This window comes from Astatotilapia calliptera, chromosome 7 (genome assembly GCF_964374335.1).
Source record: "Astatotilapia calliptera chromosome 7, fAstCal68.1, whole genome shotgun sequence".
NCBI lineage: Eukaryota > Metazoa > Chordata > Actinopteri > Cichliformes > Cichlidae > Astatotilapia > Astatotilapia calliptera.
Window position 1 is genome coordinate 7,420,274 of NC_137428.1, and position 19,672 is coordinate 7,439,945.

The 19,672-nt window shown below is 40.5% G+C and overlaps 2 protein-coding genes and 1 long non-coding RNA gene across 3 annotated transcripts; 2 read left to right on the forward strand and 1 right to left on the reverse strand.

Moving 5' to 3' along the window:
• Window positions 1–2,443: 2,443 nt before the first annotated feature.
• Window positions 2,444–9,328, reverse strand: cryba4 (crystallin, beta A4). Its single transcript, XM_026172670.2, has 8 exons — window positions 9,286–9,328; window positions 6,597–6,695; window positions 4,535–4,673; window positions 3,891–3,934; window positions 3,419–3,537; window positions 3,117–3,258; window positions 2,831–2,973; window positions 2,444–2,683 (listed from the first exon to the last, which is right to left on the reverse strand). Exons 1-8 carry the CDS (start codon window positions 9,310–9,312, stop codon window positions 2,536–2,538), a joined length of 861 nt encoding a protein of 286 aa, XP_026028455.2. The 5' UTR covers window positions 9,313–9,328; the 3' UTR covers window positions 2,444–2,535.
• On the forward strand, window positions 3,881–4,571 carry LOC145429662 (uncharacterized). The gene is made up of 2 exons (XR_013909931.1): window positions 3,881–4,017; window positions 4,331–4,571. It is a non-coding gene; the product is annotated as an uncharacterized LOC145429662 (long non-coding RNA).
• A 107-nt stretch (window positions 9,329–9,435) lies between the features above and the next one.
• Window positions 9,436–13,334, forward strand: crybb1 (crystallin, beta B1). Its single transcript, XM_026172671.2, has 6 exons — window positions 9,436–9,620; window positions 9,982–10,125; window positions 10,827–10,945; window positions 11,113–11,245; window positions 11,725–11,867; window positions 12,943–13,334. Exons 2-6 carry the CDS (start codon window positions 10,003–10,005, stop codon window positions 13,118–13,120), a joined length of 696 nt encoding a protein of 231 aa, XP_026028456.1. The 5' UTR covers window positions 9,436–9,620; window positions 9,982–10,002; the 3' UTR covers window positions 13,121–13,334.
• Window positions 13,335–19,672: the final 6,338 nt, after the last annotated feature.

The following is a 19,672-nucleotide window of genomic DNA, read 5'->3' on the forward strand; positions in this document are numbered from 1 at the left end:
TATTAGAGGTGCTTAGAGAGGAAGGTGTTGTTTCGCTCTGTTTATTTATGTATTACAAACAAACAAGGCGCAATCCGCGCCTATTCATGCGCGTGCAGCTAACTTAATCAGGGCGCCGAGTCCGCGGTGATTAACGATGCTCACTGAGAACAGCTTGGATTGGCCTGTAGAAAAGAGAGCTCTTTGGTCGGGCCTGCTCTGTTTCCGCTGCACTACATTACCCCGCTGCCCCCCACGCTGCTGCTGTTCGCACTGAATTGGAATAGTCACGAACAGTAGCTTCCGACAGTTCATATTACAGCAGTGTATTTTGCGTCAACGTACGCGTCGAGGGATGCGTGCGTTGCCCAGGTGGAGATGCAGTGCCGTTGCCTGGCCGCACATGGTAATACTCTTAGTTCAGTGGACGGGCAAAAGAGGCTTTGAGGTAAGGTGGGCGTCAGGAGCAGGGCTGTTTTGGATGAAAACTGCATACAGGGGCCATCATAGGTACCATAAGTCTGAGTGACAAAAAAAAAGACTCACTTAAAATGTGCAGTGAGGGTGGCAGCATAGTGAGCCTCATTAGACCTGTGACATTGTTCTTGTCATGACATAAATCCCCCTCTGATTTATGTCATGGGTTGTGAGGTTAAAGATCAAAATTATAACCTCTGATATTTCTGTACTGGCTCCTATCTCTCTAATTCTCTTAAAGAGGTTAAATTACACCAGAACACCAAAACTCGACTAAAACTCAGTGGCAGCAGGTGTGATGGAGGAACGGATCCAAATTGGAAGTTTTTTGCTTCATATCTTGTCAGTATGTATGGAGGCTGTCAAGAGAGAGGTCCAACAGTGAAAGTCTGCAGTCATCTGAAAAACACAGTGGAGACTGTCATGGTTTGGCGCTGGAGGGCTTGTCAACTTTCAGATTTGCATCCACCATATTATAGCATCTGCAAAATATCTGATCTTTCTTTTTTTCAGCATAAGAGTGGCCCCAAACACTTTTCAAAGCAACGTCAACATTATTGAAGCAGTGTGGGCTCATCCTGGCTGAGAACAGAACAAGAGGCAGAAGAATCCAAAGTAAAGCTTTTTCCTTCAAGAAGGAAACATTCTTGAAGGAAAAAGGAAGGAAACGTTATTTATTATCTATCAATTATCAATCAACTATCAATTATCTATCAATTTATATCTTAAAAGAGATTTTTTTCCCCTTTTTTGGTAAGAATCAGAAAATGGCTTTATCACTTTAAAAACAGATATTTTAATCATTTTTAAATGGCTAAATTCAAATATAATTTAAACCAGGCTATGACTGTCATATTTATTCAATGTATAGACTAATGTCATTGTGATTTTTTTGATTCCTTTTTTTTATCATTTACTTGACAACCACCTTTCCTGTTGGAAGGCGCTCTTAATGCTAAACTATATACAACATGTTTGGAATGTCACGCTGCCATCGAGGCCTCTTTTTAGAGGGTCTTGCTTATTTCAGCAAATTTTGCATGAATTCCAGCAGCACTGTGGTCAAGGTCCCCAGTGGAAACATCTTTGGGAGTTTCCAAACAATGACAAGGTGTATGAGACTGAAGCCAAACAGAGGGGAAAAAGCCCCAGCGTTTTATTTTATTTTCCTCGCTATATAATTCTAATAAATGCAACTGTATTTCTGAGTTTTGCACAATGTCATATGTATAGGCTGAAGGTTGTGTAATTTTCTTGTGTTGAAATGTGGTGAATAAATTAAATGGGCTGTGGTAACCACATAGAAATTTTGAGAGCAGCTGAAAGGACCGTGTTTCACCCCCATGTGCTGGGAGGTGTTGCCTTTTATTCTAAATGAAAATGAATCTTTAAAGCACATTTTGAGCATAAAATCATAACAGTTTCTTCTTCATAGTTCCTTGATAGCTTTCGTGAATTTAAGTTTAAAACTATATTTCAAACATTGGAATACTTACCATTAGTGATTACTGACTTATCAAAACTGATTATTGAATTATCAAAGATAATAAGACAGCAGCATTTGTCCCTCCATAGTGTAGTGGACACAAATCCCCCCTGGAGTTGTGCCAGGAAGGGGGGATTCTGCCAAATCAAACACACGGGGCTGCCCACGGTCACAAAGGAAAGCAGCTTCTTCTTTAATAAGACAGCAATGTTTGATTAGCACATATCTTAGAAAAAGATATGTGAAAGGACTTGCAAATATTTGTTACAGTTTGGTTCACATTTATTAATCTGGTTGACATCGAGCACTTACATAATAAGCTAAAGACTTGGTTCTAAATGACATTTTTTTCCTCACATTCACCCTTATTAGCAGGTAACCTCTGTACACCGTCATGTGAATTATACAGAGGTGATCGCAATTCAGAGGAAAACACAAGTGTGTGATGTATAAGTGATTTAGTATGTCCATATGATAAGCACATACACTGGTGGAAGTCAGTAAGGTTTAAGAAAAACAGTTTATTTAGCACGGGCAAGCAGCAGGGGTCAAAGGTGAAGGGTCACATGCTCGAAAGGGTTTGGTGTAAGTTATTACTGCTGAATACGGCGGATGGACTGGATCTGAGGGGTCTGGCAGTGAGAGCCAAACTCCCTGAAGTGTTTGTACTCCCCACAGTGACGATCGCACTCCATGATATATTGGTATCCACGATAACCAGGATACTGGTAGCAGACAAATCTGTTGAGAATTGACAGACGTGGAAATGCAAATGTTGTGAAATGTTGCAAAGCATATTGTGAAAATCTGAGTAGGGTTATTTTTTGAACTGCTGAGAGGATGAGGAGGGGGAAATAAGGAGGCAAATAAGCAGCTGGGGACACTCACGCTCCAGAATGGATCCTTAGAGAGCCAACTTCATTGTTGCACCAACCCATGGCCTGGAGGGAGGGGTAATCGTCGCTGAGCTCACCCTTACGGCCCAGGAAGTTCTCACGCTCATAGATAGTCATACGACACTCTCTGTGGTTCTGGAGGTGGGGGAGGTAAAGAAAGAATACATTTGAGTAGTTTTTCAGGTCAGGCAAGTCTACATTATTGATTTGTCCGTCACAGCAGCATTCGCTCACAATGGAGGTTTTTCAGTGGAAAAAAAAGCTGACAGATAACTTACAGCACAGGCAATGGGTCTGAAGGAGGTCAGTCTCTCAATGTGATAGGCATTGCTACCTCCAAAAGCATCACACTGGGGGTACTCTCCCCGCTCCAGGACAAACTGCTGTCCCTGATAGGAGGCATGCTCATAACCCACCCAGCTGGAAGGAAGCATAGAAAAAAAGAGATTATTCCATCATCCCAAAAGTCCTTAAATCCACTTATACAGAGGTTAATAACATCCTGTCATGTTAACCGTATGTCACTTAATGATGGTTTTCTGCTGCATGTCTATCTGTGCGCACATATCTGTTTACTCACGCTCCACTCTCCACCCTGAGGGAGCGAACGGTCTCAAAGCCAAACTCCATCACATTGCAGCACTCAGAGGTGAACTCATGGCGGCGTCCCTGGAAGCATTCCTCATCGAAGACAATGATCTAATGGGAAAAAGGACATGCAGCTGATGGCTGTACACACCATCCACTTAAACTTGATGTGTGATGTCTGAAATCACTTCAGCAGCTCACCTCAAACATATAAAACTACATTAGCTAAGCTAATCACTCTGAACTGGGAGATAAACCACGTTTAACAAGCCCTAATGCACAACTGTGTGATATTCCAATCCCAATGAAGTCTTTATAGCGTCCTAATGTGGTGTGACTTCATTGGGCACTCTCCCTGATGCTCAACTGTATGAGGTGTTTTACAACAAGCAGCTCCTGGTCACATCTGAGGGAAAATTCAAAGGTGCTGATGAATAAAGCTGCTCTTCCATCTGCAGACTCACCTTCCAGTGGCCGGAGAACTTGGTGCAATGGTGAGTCATCTTGTCTGGAAGGAAGAAAGAATTTTATCCACGAGTGCTAACAATGAATAGACAGCAGTGACAACAGGGAAGCCACACACTCTGAGAGGTAAGCAGTCATTTTATTCTGATGCAGAAACTAGCCAGAAGCTAACCAGTAAAGACAGATGTGTGAACCAGAAATCCAAAAAGTGAAGAGCAGGAGATCGGTTCTATTGTCAGACCTATGAAAAAACAAGTCTGTGTCGCAGGTACAGTGTGTACTTTACACATAATGGGCAGGATACTGAAAGCAGCCTGAACTTGTAATTGCTAGATGGAAAGCACCAGTGTCTATTTATAGTTTGGATACCAAACAGAAGAGGGTCACAGAGGCCACAGGCTTCATTTGGCTACTCTAACTTTTGTCTCTCTCTTTCTAGTTTTTCTGCCCATTTCTAAGATTGTTCCATCATCACCACTGTTCATCGCAGCCACTGGGTGCAGTGATTTCAGCCTGGATGGTGTGTGTTTGGAGTGGGAGTAGATATGGATGTGTGAATATGGGGGATGCTATACCCTGGCTGTGGTACCCTGGCTGACCGTGCTGGATGGCTGTGGCGGCTGGGCGAGGGACAGGAACTCACCTTGCTTGATGCCCTTGGGTTGTCCTGCCGTGAGAGTGAGAGGAGCCACACGCCCCCACCCTTTTAAAGCCTCCCCTGGCAGGGGTCCATGCTGAAAGCCCCGGCTCAGCAGCAGGGAGGGGCTTTTCTTTGTCCCCACCTGACAAAAGCATCGTTAATCTATGGAGGGCCAGAAGTGCAGACACCACATTATCACTGGGGGCAGTGGACACAGAGACCAGGAATATAAGAAATGAAACATAGAGTGCAAGCTGAGAAAATACTGAGAGCCAACGGCATCAGAGAGGGAAGAGAAAAAAGCTGGAGCTGGAAGCTCTTTAACTCTTTATTTCAATTTATGTCTGCAAGTAAAGACCAGTCATTTTCTCAGTTAACTGGTGCTTCATTTTTGCCATTAAATGTGTGAAATTTGCAAATACAATAATGACCTGTCATACCATTAGAATTTGTTGATGATGTGAGACCAACAAACACAGACAGAATAAGCTCTGTGTGCATGCCTGCTCATGTTGGTAATAGCAGTGAAGCGTTGATGGTGATTCAGAGGATGTTTTTTTTTCCACAATATGTTTGAAAATAGTAGAACAGAAAAAAAGTTAAGAGAATCGCAAGATCCGATTTTAGTATGGGACATAAAGACCTTAATTTGTTATATCTATTAAAAAAGGTTGGTACCAGAGTTAAAGCACTAATTGCGCCAAATATGATTTTTTTTTTGCAATGTAGTGTCAGAAAATAGGAAGAGTACTAGATGGCTCTGTCTGATATATAGCTTATTTAGCCTAAAGCTAAGTCTTAAGGCAAAAGACCTCAAGTTTTTAAAACGGTTGTAACAAAGGATTTTTATTTGCAAGATCATTACTTGGAATCTGTTCTCAGTCGCTTTGATGTCACTTTCAGGTGAAAAAAAAAAACAGAAAAAAAGCAACGTCATGCATGTGTCAAGGCAGATTTTCAGTGCAGATAGTATTCTTATGAAAGCTTCCAATGTGTGCAGTGAGAAATCTAACCAGTGCAGAGGAAGTCCTTCATCCAATTATGGCAAACACTAATACTTACACCAGAATGCTTTCTAACATGAAACACGTCTCCACATCTCAAATCTGATCATTTGAAGTGTTCTAGCAAGAATACGTGGTTGATCACACAGATCATAGCAGCACTCTTTCTTTGTGTGTTTTATTTTTTTTGTCATATTCATAATTACAGTAACAAAGCCTTGTTTTTACGAAATGTTCAACAGTTTAATGAAAAAAATGTAAAAAAGCCCTCAATAGTAAAAACAGGTTTAACCTGCATGCTGTAGTGTAATACACTAGCTAGGACTTGTGTGTTAGTGTGTGTGTGTGTGTGTGTGTGTGTGTGTGTGTGTGTGTGTGTGTGTGTGTGTGTGTGTGTGTGTGTTTAAGTGCTTACATAATCAACCACATGTAAACAGGAGCGCAGAGGCACTCGTCCTTATTTCCAGTGAGCCTAAAGGAATTTCAGCTTATCTAAAACTTTTAGACATAATTCACTGCCTCAGATCTTCATATACAAGCCTTGCTTAATCAAAGTTCATTTCTCTGAAATCAAAACAGAAATTGTAGTTCAGAAAGACCAAAAGTCTCAATGAATGTTCAATCATCCAGATCCAGCAAATCCCAAAAAGTTGATCCCGTTCATCTGGATGTATCAGTGGGGAAATGTTTCATCTCTCATCCAAGTGACTTTTTCCCCCATCCTTATAAACAGTGCTTTTGTATAATAACTGAAACTAGCACCATGGACTAACAATGGGCTGTGAGGTCAGTTTCATGATCATTAAGGTTGGGGAACCCTGCAGTCAGTTGAGAATGAAGAAGTCACTTATAAGAGTGACAAAACATTTTTCCCACTGAAAACACTACGTCCAGATGAACAGAATCAACTTTTTGAACAGAGACCAAAATGTTTCCTGCCTGAAAAGAGTCACATTTCAAAAATATCAAACAGGTTTCCTCATCAGATTTTTTTTTTCTACACAACACAAGAAAAAAACTGATCGGATTCATCTTACATTAGAAGGACACTGTTCACTTACCAGGGGAATTGTGTAATCAGCCATGATAATGATGAACCCCTCTGAAAGACAGACTAAATATTTTCTTCTTGAGAAAGCCGGGGAGGACTCCTGAGACCCCTGGCAGTCATCAGAAAATGGACATTAGAGAATGAAAGAGCCAAGGGCTGGTCAAAATCAATAGGTTCCTTTCATTTGGCAGGACATTTTGTGGCAGTGTCAGAAGATAAAAATGACAGTGGTCAATGCATTTAAAAGGCCATGTGTGTTTTCTGCCTAAAAGTGTAAAGCAGTGACAACCACTCATCTACTCTTCTTCAGACCTCGCAAGTATCATCATCAAAATCATTATCATCATAAAATGAAGTCACAGATATAAGCTCTTGCTCTCTTTTATTTCCTCCTAATGATGTCAGCAGCACTAACATTAGCTATCATTAGTGAGGAACGCTCACACAATAATTTGTTCTAACTATTAAAGGAACGAATCTCTTTGGTTACAATATTTAAATTAAAGTGTGCTATGCTATGTTGTCAGCTTCACTGGCAAAAGGTACAGGTGTAACACACAGGTACACATACCTGTTAGTAGTAAGAGACTAATAAAATACTAGAATTTCACTCAAGCTTCATGTGTGTGCCATAACACACAGCAAGCCTGAAGTAGTGAAAGTTTCTGCTCCTTACTTCTGCATTTGAAACTTCTGCATTGTGGATCTATAAAGATGCACTTGCTTTTGGTGAAGTCTTTAACATTATTTTTCCCATTTGATGCTAACATGTTTAAAGTCAGCCCTACCAAGTAGGATCATGTCCATTTAGTGACATGTTCGTTTATTACCCCAAACACATTTATTTCAACTAAACTCCACATACTCCATCCTGCTGTCTGAATACTCACTAATGTCAGTCTCCTGTTGTCTTTATCAGTTACTTTGCTAAAAACGCTGGTGACTTTTCTTTCTTACAAATGAAACCATGTCTGTGTAGCATTCTGAAATATCAGGAAAAAGTCTGACTAAGATTAAAAAATCCCTTTCTCAGGAAAGACCTGACCAAGAGGGCAGCAGAAATTACAACAAATATAATCACAGCATGGAAGCCACCCAGATTACACTGCAGGATTAGTTCACATATCAAACGCAATTTAATCCTGCTTCCATCGTGGAAATGATCTCAGCTGAAGTGATATAATCCACACATAATCCATTCGCCATAATCCCATAATTATTACCACCAACAATGACCTTTATTCAACCTCTGAAGATGACCAGGAGGAATTCTCATGCACGGCTGTGTGGCAGTGCTTTTTTGTCTAGATTACCCACCAGTCAAGAACTACTCAATATTATCCCAGCAAATTTAAAGGAAGTGAACATGCTGCATATGCCCCCTTTATCTTTTAAATGTACCGGCTGTAATAATAATAATAATAATGGATTGCATTTATATAGCGCTTTTCAAGGCACCCAAAGCGCTTTACAATTCCACTATTCATTCACTCTCACATTCACACACTGGTGGAGGCAGCTACAGTTGTAGCCACAGCCGCCCTGGGGCAGACTGACAGAAGCGAGGCTGCCATATCGCGCCATCGGCCAACACCAGTAGGCGGTAGGGTAAAGTGTCTTGTCCAAGGACACAACGACCAGGACAGATAGCCCAGGGATCGAACCGGCGACCTTCCGGTTACAGATGCGATTCCCAACCCCCTGAGCCACGGTCACCCCTACAGTAATGACAGTACTGTAGTTCATGGACAAAATGTAAAGCGTAAGGTTGGGGTGAGGCTAGTAAAACCCAGGCTTCTACCCTACTTGGCTCATCCCATTGCATTGATTTACATTTCTACTGTTGATTTAACACGATACCACAGAATAACTTAAAAAATGCTGCCCATACTCTCTTTGACAAACACCTGCTTTACACGGGCACTGGATTCATAATAAAAGTGTAAAATTGCTGTCAAAGCCCAAATTTATCAGCAGGTTCTCCACAAAAACATCTTAACATGGACACTGCAGAGAGAAACTGTGACAGAGAAAGGAAGATGTCTGGACATTCAGAGTGTTTGTTACACATGAGAAGCTACAGAAACAGCGCGCACAGAACAAAAACTGTTCTGGCTCTTTCCTTACCTATATAAGGTAAGTCTTATTGTCTTTGGTTTCTGGTACAAGAATTAAAGATTTAATATCTGGCTAAACAAACAGGATGCTGGTTTTGGAAAATGTCAGATGCCAAACCTTATGTTGATTGGAAAGATCCTTTTGCGATATGAATGTGTTTATCATCTGTTAAGTAGTTGGCTAACACTAGCCAGAACTAGAAGTAGATATCAGTAGTAAGTGTTAGTGCAGTGCCAAAGCATTTAGTGGAACAGCTCTGGTGAACCTGAATGTCAGTGGGAGAAAGAGAATCTCCAGTAACTCAATTATCTCAAAGTTTAATAATGTTTAAACAGCAAAATGTCCAAAAAACCAAAACACTTCATTTGAAATGCTGTTTGATTCTTTGTATGGAGAACACATAGAAGATCAACATGAACGAATAGATCACTGCCTTTTTTTTCGTTTTCTGTCTGTTTCTGTTGTGGTGATTCTCCAAAATCAAGAAATGGCGGTGAGTTAAAGTAGAAAGTCTGAGTTAAAGAATATGTTGTATTTGTGTGTGTGCCTTTTCTGTGTAGGTGACAGAGAGTGTGGATTACCTCTTTGTGTCCTGTGGACCTTTGCATTCCTCAACTCTACATGCGACTACAGCTCACAGGCCTACCAGCCCAACACACAGCAAAGAATGCTGTGTCAGTGGTTTCCTTTGACAGCAAAATGCTTACAGGCAGGCCCGAGGGGCCAGCAGTGTTTCCAGGCTATGCGATGACCTGCTGGCTTTGGTCCAGGCCAACAGTGATGACGAGAGGTTTTCTATTGTGCTGTGAGCCTCTACGTTTGGCCTTTGCCAGAGTATAAAAGCTTGGGTTGAGCGTTGAAGGGACCAGCACGAGCTAGCCTCCCTCATACGGCACTGCAAGCTATACTGACGCAGGTAAGCACACACAGACGCAGACATACAGGCCAGAGCATCCATCATGGTACAGTAGGACACCCACACATCCAGAGCCAGGGCCCACTCCCTGCCCACCGCTCCCAGCTTAAACTCCACCGTCCCGGGGAAAGGCCAAAACAACACCCAAATGAACCTCCAACATAAACTTCAGACTTGTGCTACTAGTCCAAAACCCTCCAAACACTTCTGCCTACCAACCCTCTGTCTATGTTGACACCTTGCCTGGGCCACATTTAACCTCACTTCTCCTTCCCTTTCACTTTCTCCTCTGAAACCCTGTCACTTCAATTTACACCTCTATTTCTGTTCATCCCCTTGTCTTCCTCCATCTCTCACCCAGACTCTCCTGAAGCCCCTCACCATGTCTCAGACTGCCAAGTCCGCCTCCAGCCAGGGCACTGATGCCAAGGACAAGGGAGCCCCAGCTCCAGCTGCCTCCAGCAAGGCCACCAAGACTGGCGAGCCTGGCATGGGATCCTTCAGAGTGAGTCATTGCAGAGACAGAATGTGTGCATTTTATTTTTTCCTAAAGGGCAAAGAAAGTAGACTGCATGTTGTCCCATGTGTTTCATCTAGCAGGGCAGTTATATGTTTATTTACTGAAGGTTTGAATTAGACATTAGAATTTCAGATACTATGGAGGTGAATGATAAAGAACAGCAAGAAACTTGGTTAAAAGACCAAAAATAACCACTTTGAATTTAGATACTGATGCTTTGAGCAGTACTTTTTTTTTTAAATCCAAAATGTATTGAGGCTATTCTTTCTGATGTGAGTACCTATGTACTTTAGACTCTTTCTGTGAAAGCCACCGCATCACAGGGCTTAAGAAATGTCTCTGAGATGGAGCAAAAATTAAATGACCTCATATACTATAGTCTAGTGAAAAATAATGTATATTTGTAAGCTCATAATCTTTAATACTGGCATCATTTTACACGTAGCCACGTTAAAAGTGACATGTTTCTAAAGTATAAGGTCGTTTTGGAAATCTAAGTGATTAGTAAGTTCAGTCAGTGCTGAGGACTTTAAAGGGGAAATTACAGTTTAAGAAGTTGCCTTTTTTTTTCATGCTCCATCCAAAAATGATTCCAAATCCAAAATTTGTTTTAAACCTTCCACATGAACTAAAGCTATAAACATAGTGTAAAGAAACAGCTATGACTCTATGTGTCCTCTGTGCAGATCATGCTGTTCGACCAGGAGAACTTCCAGGGCAGGATGATGGAGGTCCAGAATGAGTGTATGAACGTGTGTGACCGTGGCATGGATAGAGTGCGTAGTATCATTGTGGAGTGTGGCCCGTAAGTGAATACACACACACACACACACTTGATTTAAGCAGCTGCCTGCATATCTTCTCTATTCATGTATATGTCACTTTTATCTTTCTTCCAATTCTTCTCCTGTGCCTCCCCACTTAACCCTTTTGCCCCCCCCAATCCTGTCCATGGTGTCCCCCGTTCTCCAGCTTTGTTGCCTTTGAGCAGACTAACTTCCGTGGGGAGATGTTCATCCTGGAGAAGGGAGAGTATCCTCGCTGGGATACCTGGAGCAACTCCTACCGCAGCGACTGCCTCATGTCCCTCAGGCCCATCCGAATGGTAAAATGAGCTGTTTTCTTCGTTTGTTTTTTCATAAAATGGGAGAATATAGTGATTCTAAATTCTCAGACCCTACGTTTTGACTGACTAACAGTCCAGAGCTAAACTTACAGCAAAGAAAAGCAGCAAATCAGCAAATATGACGAACTGGAACCAGGAAAAAGTTTGACATATATGCTTGAAAAAGCACTGAAAAGGTTAAGTGACTATCAACACAGTTCCTAAAGAAAAAAAATCAACAATATTTTTCACATGCTGATACTATAGCATATCACATCATCAGCATGACATTAGTAGGCTTTGGCCCCTAATTTAGCACAAAATCCATTCATGGATTCCACTAACTGCTCATGGAAGCAGTTCAACATTGCCACCCACAGACAATTTCTTACAAAATGCAATCAATGAAAAAGCAGAGAATGCACATGTAATGTATGTTGTATAGAGACTACATTTTATTCTTCCTTTCCTACCTGCAGGACAGCATGGAGCACAAGATCTGCCTGTATGAGCTCTCTGACTTCAAGGGCAACAAGATGGAGATCCAGGAGGACGATGTGCCCACACTCTGGGCGCATGGCTTCTGCGACAGAGTGGGCAGCGTGAGGGTGCCAGGAGGAGCGTGAGTAGACACGTTTAGTACTTGTGCTCTCTCACAAAACAAAACACAAATTAGCAGAGTATCACAAATATCATCAACATGCAGGCCTGTGTTAAGGCCTGTGAACACACTGTGGAAGTCAATTTTGTAGTACGTCATATTACTATAGTAAAAAGTACATTTTCCATATATAAAATGGACTGCCAACATGGTTTCAGACACACCTAAGAGGATTCCACAGACTTGTTGGATTATACTACAAATAACAAGTGGGATGAGATGTCATTAAAAGGCTTGTCCTTTTGTCTACAAATCTTTTTTTTAGCCAGAAAATTTGCTTCATTTCATTATGTCCTCTAGGTCACCAATACAAATCTGTTCATTTGTATTGCTGACCGAAAGCCTCCAGAACAGCTTCAGTGCCTTTATCATACACCTTGAAAGCCTTTACACTCTGGATTAGATAAATGCCATCCTGACCAGAACATTCACAAATCTAATTCTTCATTATTGGAGTTGGTAATGCTCCCATAAATCCACTTCAGGGGAACTCAGAATCTCCTAGTTACCACTGCAACCCCTTGAAGGACTTCCAGAACATTCTGTCAGACAACTAAAACGTTGTAAAAGAACCCCAGGTTCTCCTAAAAAGAAACTCAGAATCATTTAAGAGATCCATGGAAGGAGAACCAGGAACCTCACTGACGACTAACTGAACCTCCTTAACCGAACTCTTCAAGCTCCTAAATGTCCACTTAACCCTTAACTTAAGCATTTCTAGAACTCCCTTATGGACTCATTAAGACTTGGTATCTCCAATGTCCTCCAGACCTCCTAATTCACTTCTGGTGTCTCCTAGGTGATCAGTAGAATCTTTTCACCACAAGAACTTCAACAGTAAACATTAAACTTCTTAGGACTTAGCATTATAACGGTCTTATTCTCTATTATATTATATCTTATATTCTCTATCATAACCCTATAATTTCATATACCATTTTTTTTTATTTGTATGGATATCAGCCAGTAGTACACTACATGGACATCCTATAATAAACACACAACCATGACCTTTACCTTATCATGTCTCTCTCAGGTGGGTGGGTTACCAGTACCCTGGATACAGAGGCTACCAGTACCTGTTTGAGTGCGGTGACTACAGACACTACAATGACTTCTGCGCCTTCCAGCCCCAGATCCAGTCCATGCGCCGCATCAGGGACATGCAGTTCCACCAGAGAGGATGCTTCACCTTCACCTCCGCCAGCAAGTGAATGACATCTGCTGGCTGCCCGGTGCTGTTGCAGCCATGCAGCCCTCTCAGCTTTTTATCTCTCCAAACAAGCCCTTTCTCCAGTCTCCAGTGCTTTCCTTTATCTCCACATCATCGCTCCATCCCAGAGGAAAGACAGAATGAGAGCAAACACACTGGACAACATTAAGTGACTTTTTATGGTGCTAAAAATAAACATGTTGAGAAAAACCTAACCCTTCCTGCCTATACTATCTTTATTCATTTTTCAGAAAAATGTTCGGATGATGTTGTAACAGAAATATATGAAGCGTAGGCAATTTTGATATGCTAGATTTAACACTGCAATTGAGGGTCCTGTTTGGAGATGGACCATCCGATATTACGTATCGGTATCGGTCCGATACTGACCTAAATTACTGGATCGGATATCGGAGAGAAATAAAAAATGTAATCCGATCCATTAAATATCACAAAAGCAGCTCACAAAACTTGCGACATGGCGTAACTCGGCTCATAACAGTAGCACGTTGGAGCAGTATGTCACGTGATAGAGCAGCTGTGGCCTGCAAGACCTGTCAGCGGTCTGGTTGAGCATTTGGAGCCTGGCATTTTATCTCGGAGGAAGTTATCCCAGAGAGAAGTAAAGCAAGTGTGTAAGTTCATCTCTGAATGTTCGTAAAGCATTCCAGCTTTAAGCTTAACAACCGATATATGGAGCAACTGCCTCTTCTCTCCCCTCCCTCTCCTGCTGCTACTTCAATCCAACATGAAACTGATTAATGATCAGCTGATCGGCTTTTCTGTCGTTAGTCCATCTCTCTTCTTTGTTTATCGCCCACTTCGCGCCAGAAAGAGGAAACCAGCGGCTGAACAACAGCTTGATAATCTGTTGTTAGAATTTATTTAATATTACTTTCTACACCAGGATCCTTTTCTAGGCAGCTGACGGCTGGTAACTGTGCAGGGACGGATCTAGCAAAGTTTAGCCAGGTGGGCCAATAGGGCATTAACAGGGAAAAGGGGGCACAAAGACATACTTTTCTTTCTTATTCTCATTTAAAATGTCGAGCTTTTAATAAATAATTATCTGATAATCATTATTACACCCAAAGTTTTAATCTGATGTAAAAATGTATAGAAGTCCATTACTGTATATAGTAACTATTAAGTCTAGTAAGCTATAGTACTTTTTCCTTTGGGAAGGTACCATCTGTGCAGTCTGCAATTCTGTTGAAGAAAGATGTTGAATCTATTTAATTATCCTTGAAAAATAATTGATTTCTGTGCATTTTTTTCCACCCTGCATCAAATTAAAGTTGATTATGTCGATTAAGCGTCATGAGGTGGGGGGTGGTTCCCTATTTTTTTTTTTTTTTTTTTTTGCTGGGAGTTTGCAACCCTATTAGTTAGGTTGCTTACTCTTTAAAATACCAGAATAGGGAGGATGGAGAAGGTTTAAGTTTATTAGATTGATTAGTATTGCTGAACTATGAAATATTTTGGGTGCAGTGTATTTTTTGCATACAGGTATAACAGAATAGCTTTAGTGTTTGTTTGTTTTTAAACTTGAGTATGAACTTATACAAAATGCAGCAAGATATTAAAAAAACAGTTTTATTGATTAAAAAACACTATATCGGATTCATATCGGTATCGGCCGATATCCAGATTTATGATATCGGTATCGATATCGGACATAAAAAAGTGGTATCATGCCATCTCTAGTCCTGTTATATAGTTGCACTATTTTTAGATTTCTTTTATTGGCATGGCTTTTTAAATTTAAAAAAAAAGACTCGACAGTATTCAGTTTATTCTCTAATCTTAAAATACAAGAATAGATATAAATGCAGTATAGAAGAAGTGGTAATTGAATTTTACACAAATTAATACCAGGAATACGGATAATTAAAAATAAAGTAACTAGAAGATATTCTTCATAGTAAATAAAGCAATGGGTTTACAAAATAGCTTGCACTGACTTTCAGAGTCAGAATCACCTTTACTGTCATTGCACAGTGTGATAAAAACTGCAGCACAACGAAATTGTCTTGTGCGTCCTTTACATCAGCACCCACATTCACACAGATCTATTTACACAAAAGTTCAGTTTTGTAATGATACTGGGCAAATAAAACTGCTTTGCAACCTGGTGAACGGTAAAATCGAATTAGTTCCCAGAATGTGTTTTATCCTGAACAATATTGTTTGCAGAGGCAGCCGGTCATGAAAAGAACACCCAGTGAGGGCAGAGGGAGTCCAATTATATCTTTCAGCAGTTCTTGTTACTCGTTTGAGGGATTTCTTGTGGTTCTCTGTGCAGTCAACGTACCATGCTGTTATAGAGGTTTTGCACATGATGTCATGTGCATGTCGCTTAAGAGCTGTCCGCCATACTGGACATAACGATCACATCCAATCGCTCATAGGTACTTTATATAGAAATTATCATTACTTTTTCCCTGCTTACAATGGCTGTATTCTGCTTTGTGGTTGGGTGCACACAGCAGAATACAGTTTCAATTTAAAAATTGTTACAAAAGCTTTAAAATTAATATGGTGTAACACGCAATATCACCCTTTAGACTCCCACGTGTTTGTTGAAAGTATCACTTCAATGTAAAATCGGACCGCTGCTGTTAGCCTTCAGCAAGTTGTATGATTTAATCAGTCTAGTATATCTGTAATCTGAAATCTCCATATTTTAATGCAACTTCTGGAGGCTTAATGTAGATTTTTTGCTACGTAAAACAAACTGCGGTTTGCATTAATTCAGTGATTACAAGGCCCAGTTCAAAAGACTCTGGTAAATAAAAAGGAAAAAGGGAATCCTTGCACCTGGCAATGCCTAGAAGCAGCAGGTATGCCCCAGTTGAAACTGGGGTAAAGTGGTCACATGTTTTGAATCACACTTCGGAGCAGTGTTTCAAAACCTCTGTGCTTCTGAAGCTCGATACAGTATCGAAACGTCTGTTTCAACCTTCCCATCCCTACAAATGAGTTAAATCTGCAACATATAAAATATAAAGCACCATGTGACTGAGTAGTCATGGCCCAAATGAAGCTTTCTGAAGCATGTATTGAAAAAGGGTTCATTACTTGAAGCTCGTCAACATAGTCCTATATTTGGTGTCTTCTTGTAGCTAAAAGCAAAAGCTGTGTGAAGAGCAGCTTGAAATGAACTGCTTCATTATGATTGCCCATTCTACAGAGCTCAGTTGACAGCATCTGTGTGATATCAGGCTACCAAGGTGGTGCTTTGAACATCTTTTTGTGTTTTTTTGTGTTTCTACAATGGTGTGGTCTCCCATTGTTTGACTCCTTGACAGCACAGTCTTATAATACATTGGGAGTATGCTTGTGCTGTGAGGTCCTCTTTCACCTTTCTTTTGGAACTATCCACTTGTCATACAGATCTCTCATGTCTGTTTTCAACTCTTTAGGTGCCTCACTACCCTCCAGCCTAGTGGAGTGAAATCTGAGTCTGTAAGTCTCCGTACGTATTTGAAATTTTTCAAGGACAGCTTTCTTGACCTTTACATAATCCATAATCTGACCAATGTCTATGGCTACAAAAGCAGCTCATGCCTCACCAGTGAGAAGGGGAGCACATGGTAGTCTTCCAGTGGCTACTGACATCCACTTGGAATCCTTTCAAAAGTTCTTAGGGAATGTTCACTGTCTTCATCCTCATTATAAGGCTGCATTTTAGGACCTTTCCAAACAGACTGTCTCGTTAAACTGGAAGACTGTAGTGCTGCTGTAGTGGCTTTGATGAAATTAGGTTCTGTCTGAGTCAGTGCAGGATGCTCCAAAGTTGGACTAAGATGTATTTCGGTTCCAAATGCAGCTGGTGCTCTCTGCGTTCTGATGGCACTTCCTGCTGGAGCTGAGTGAACTGTGCTGAATCTTTTTTACCAACGCTCTTCTGCCATTGCTTATCCAGTTCCCATCATGCCTTTCTGTCATTTTGCTTCCTTATAAAGCCACGCAGGAGGTTAGAAAGTTAAGTAAGGTTTATGTGGTTCAATGGCTGGCTCTTGCTCTACAGTCTCTAGCTGACTGACATCTGGAGGCTCATCCCTCACAGAATCTATTGGCACTTGGTGCTTTTTTGTCTAGCCCCTTTCTGCATTACTGTCACCATTGCCACCATATGTAAAGTAGTCTGACTCCAGTGTCAAGGAAGTTGGCAGGTAAACATACTCAGCAAACATTTTGATAGTGATGGCCAAATAAAGGTTTCTGAAGCATTGACACTTGTATTAAAAAACAGGTAAGAAACACCCCTCCACTTGGTTTACCCTAGTGATATCAGACATGACATCATCAGTACTTGAAAAGCCAGGAAATTCTGGGCGGGCACTTTTCTACAACTGACCTACATGAAGACTCAGAGCAAATGAGCTAAATCTGCAACATGATAAAATATAAAGAACTATCCATCCATCCATCTATCCATCTTCTTCCGCTTTATCCGGGGCTGGGTCGCGGGGGCAGCAGCCTAAGCCTAAGTCTATTTGACTGAATTTTTGATTTAATCTGCTGTATATTTGATTTTGACAGCAACGTAATGCTTAAACAAACAAAGTCGGGATAGTAACCATAGCAATGTTACTTTGGCAATAGTGCTTAATGTGTAAAACGTTCACATTTCTGAGACAAGTGGAGAGTGTACCAGCTGCTCATCCACTTTGTCTTTGTCTGGTTTCTTTGTTGCAAATGTGAAACACTTGGGTTTACGTCATTTAATACATTAACATGCTACAGAGGTGTGCATTAAACAAAGTATTGCATTTTTTATAACCTAATTATTTGAATTACTCGATGAATCATTGCCGCCCTACCTGCCATGGTTGTGTCATCTGCAGTGTTGGGCAAGTAACTTTGAAAATGTAATTAATTATAGTTACTAGTTACTTCTTCAAAAAAGTAACTGAGTTAGTAACTGAGTTACAAGATTCTAAAAGTAATTAATTACTTGAAAGGTAACTATTGCGTTACTTTAAAAAAAAACCTCTGGGGTCCAGGGTATAATTGGCCATTTTTGACTACTTTTGATGTTTCCTCTACATTTGACCTTTAAAAACTATTTGCTTTGCCTTGTTTGGTATCATCCTTTTCAGCACAACCTCACGTGTCTGAATTTACAGTTATGTTTTCATTTTGACATACTGTATTAACACAGTTGATCTAAAATCAGACAAAAACATAAAATCTGAGTAGAAAAAGTTATATTTTTTTTACTGTAACAACCACAAACATGTTTAATGAATCATATTTCATAACTTTAAATGCAAATATAAATTGCCAGTTTTAAAGTCATATGCACAAGTTTTGCAAACAACAAAGTTATTTGCATCCATTTACCTTTTACCCTTTCTTAAATAACCATTTCAAACTATTTACAGAACAATCAGCTGTTCTGCATTCAATAAGATGTCACACAAATTATTTGTGCCACTCCAAATATTTCTGTCCACTATAAAGGAGAACATCACAGCCTGATGCCTGCAGGTCTGACAGCAGCAGGTGTGTCACTCCTGTTTTTTACCTGGAGACAGCAGTCGCCTCATTGTTCTGACACACAACACAAAACTATCCACAACACTACACACTAACTACACAAGACAACACATTAACTACACACTCAAAACACGCTAAACATCACAAATCTCTCAAAACTCGATTTCTCTCTTTTTCTGCTGTCTTTCTTTCTCTCTCTCCCTCTCTCTGTTGCTGTCACTCCTAAAACTTCCCCCTCTTACATGGTCGACATGGTGCATTTTTCCACCAAGTGGGCAGTTTTTTTGTTTTGTTGTTTAGACCTCCATGGTCATCCAGGGCCTCCTGTCCCGGTCCCGATATGCAAACCAGGGAAAGATGAAACAAAACCAGATAATTATAGACCAATAGCACTGACTTCTAAAATATGCTAAATAATAGAGAGAATGATTAATGATATATTGGTGTAGAAATACCAGACATTTTAATTGAGATTAAATATGATGGGACTGACAATTAAATTCGTATGGATACCAGCACATTATGGTGTTATTGGCAATGAGGTGACAGATAAAATTGCAAAGAAGGCTGCTAAAGGAGATCCAGTTGATTTAAATATCAGTATTAGTAAAGCTGAAATGAAGAGCATGTAAAACAGAAAATGAGGGAAAGATGGCAACAGCAGTGAGAGGAGGAGGGAGACAGGGAACATGAGAAGCACAGGGAGAACCAGGAGAGAAGAGACAATTATATCTCGATTCAGATTTGGACACGCTGGGTTAAACAGCTCACTATTCATTATAGGGAAACATCAAACAGGGAAATGTAGTCACTGTGGAATTACTGAAACCACTGAACATGGTCTGTTGCACTGTCAAAATTATCAGGAAGGAAGAAGCCAACTAATTCCAAATCCTGGGGAAAAACAAGCTAGATAGAAAGAATTTATTGCAAAGGAACTCCAGTTGTGAAAGTTTTATTGCTTTATTTCAGTTTCTAAAACAGACCAATTTATATGGAAGGCAATTTTTAAATTTTGTTTATTTTCATTTTTATTTATTTTTTG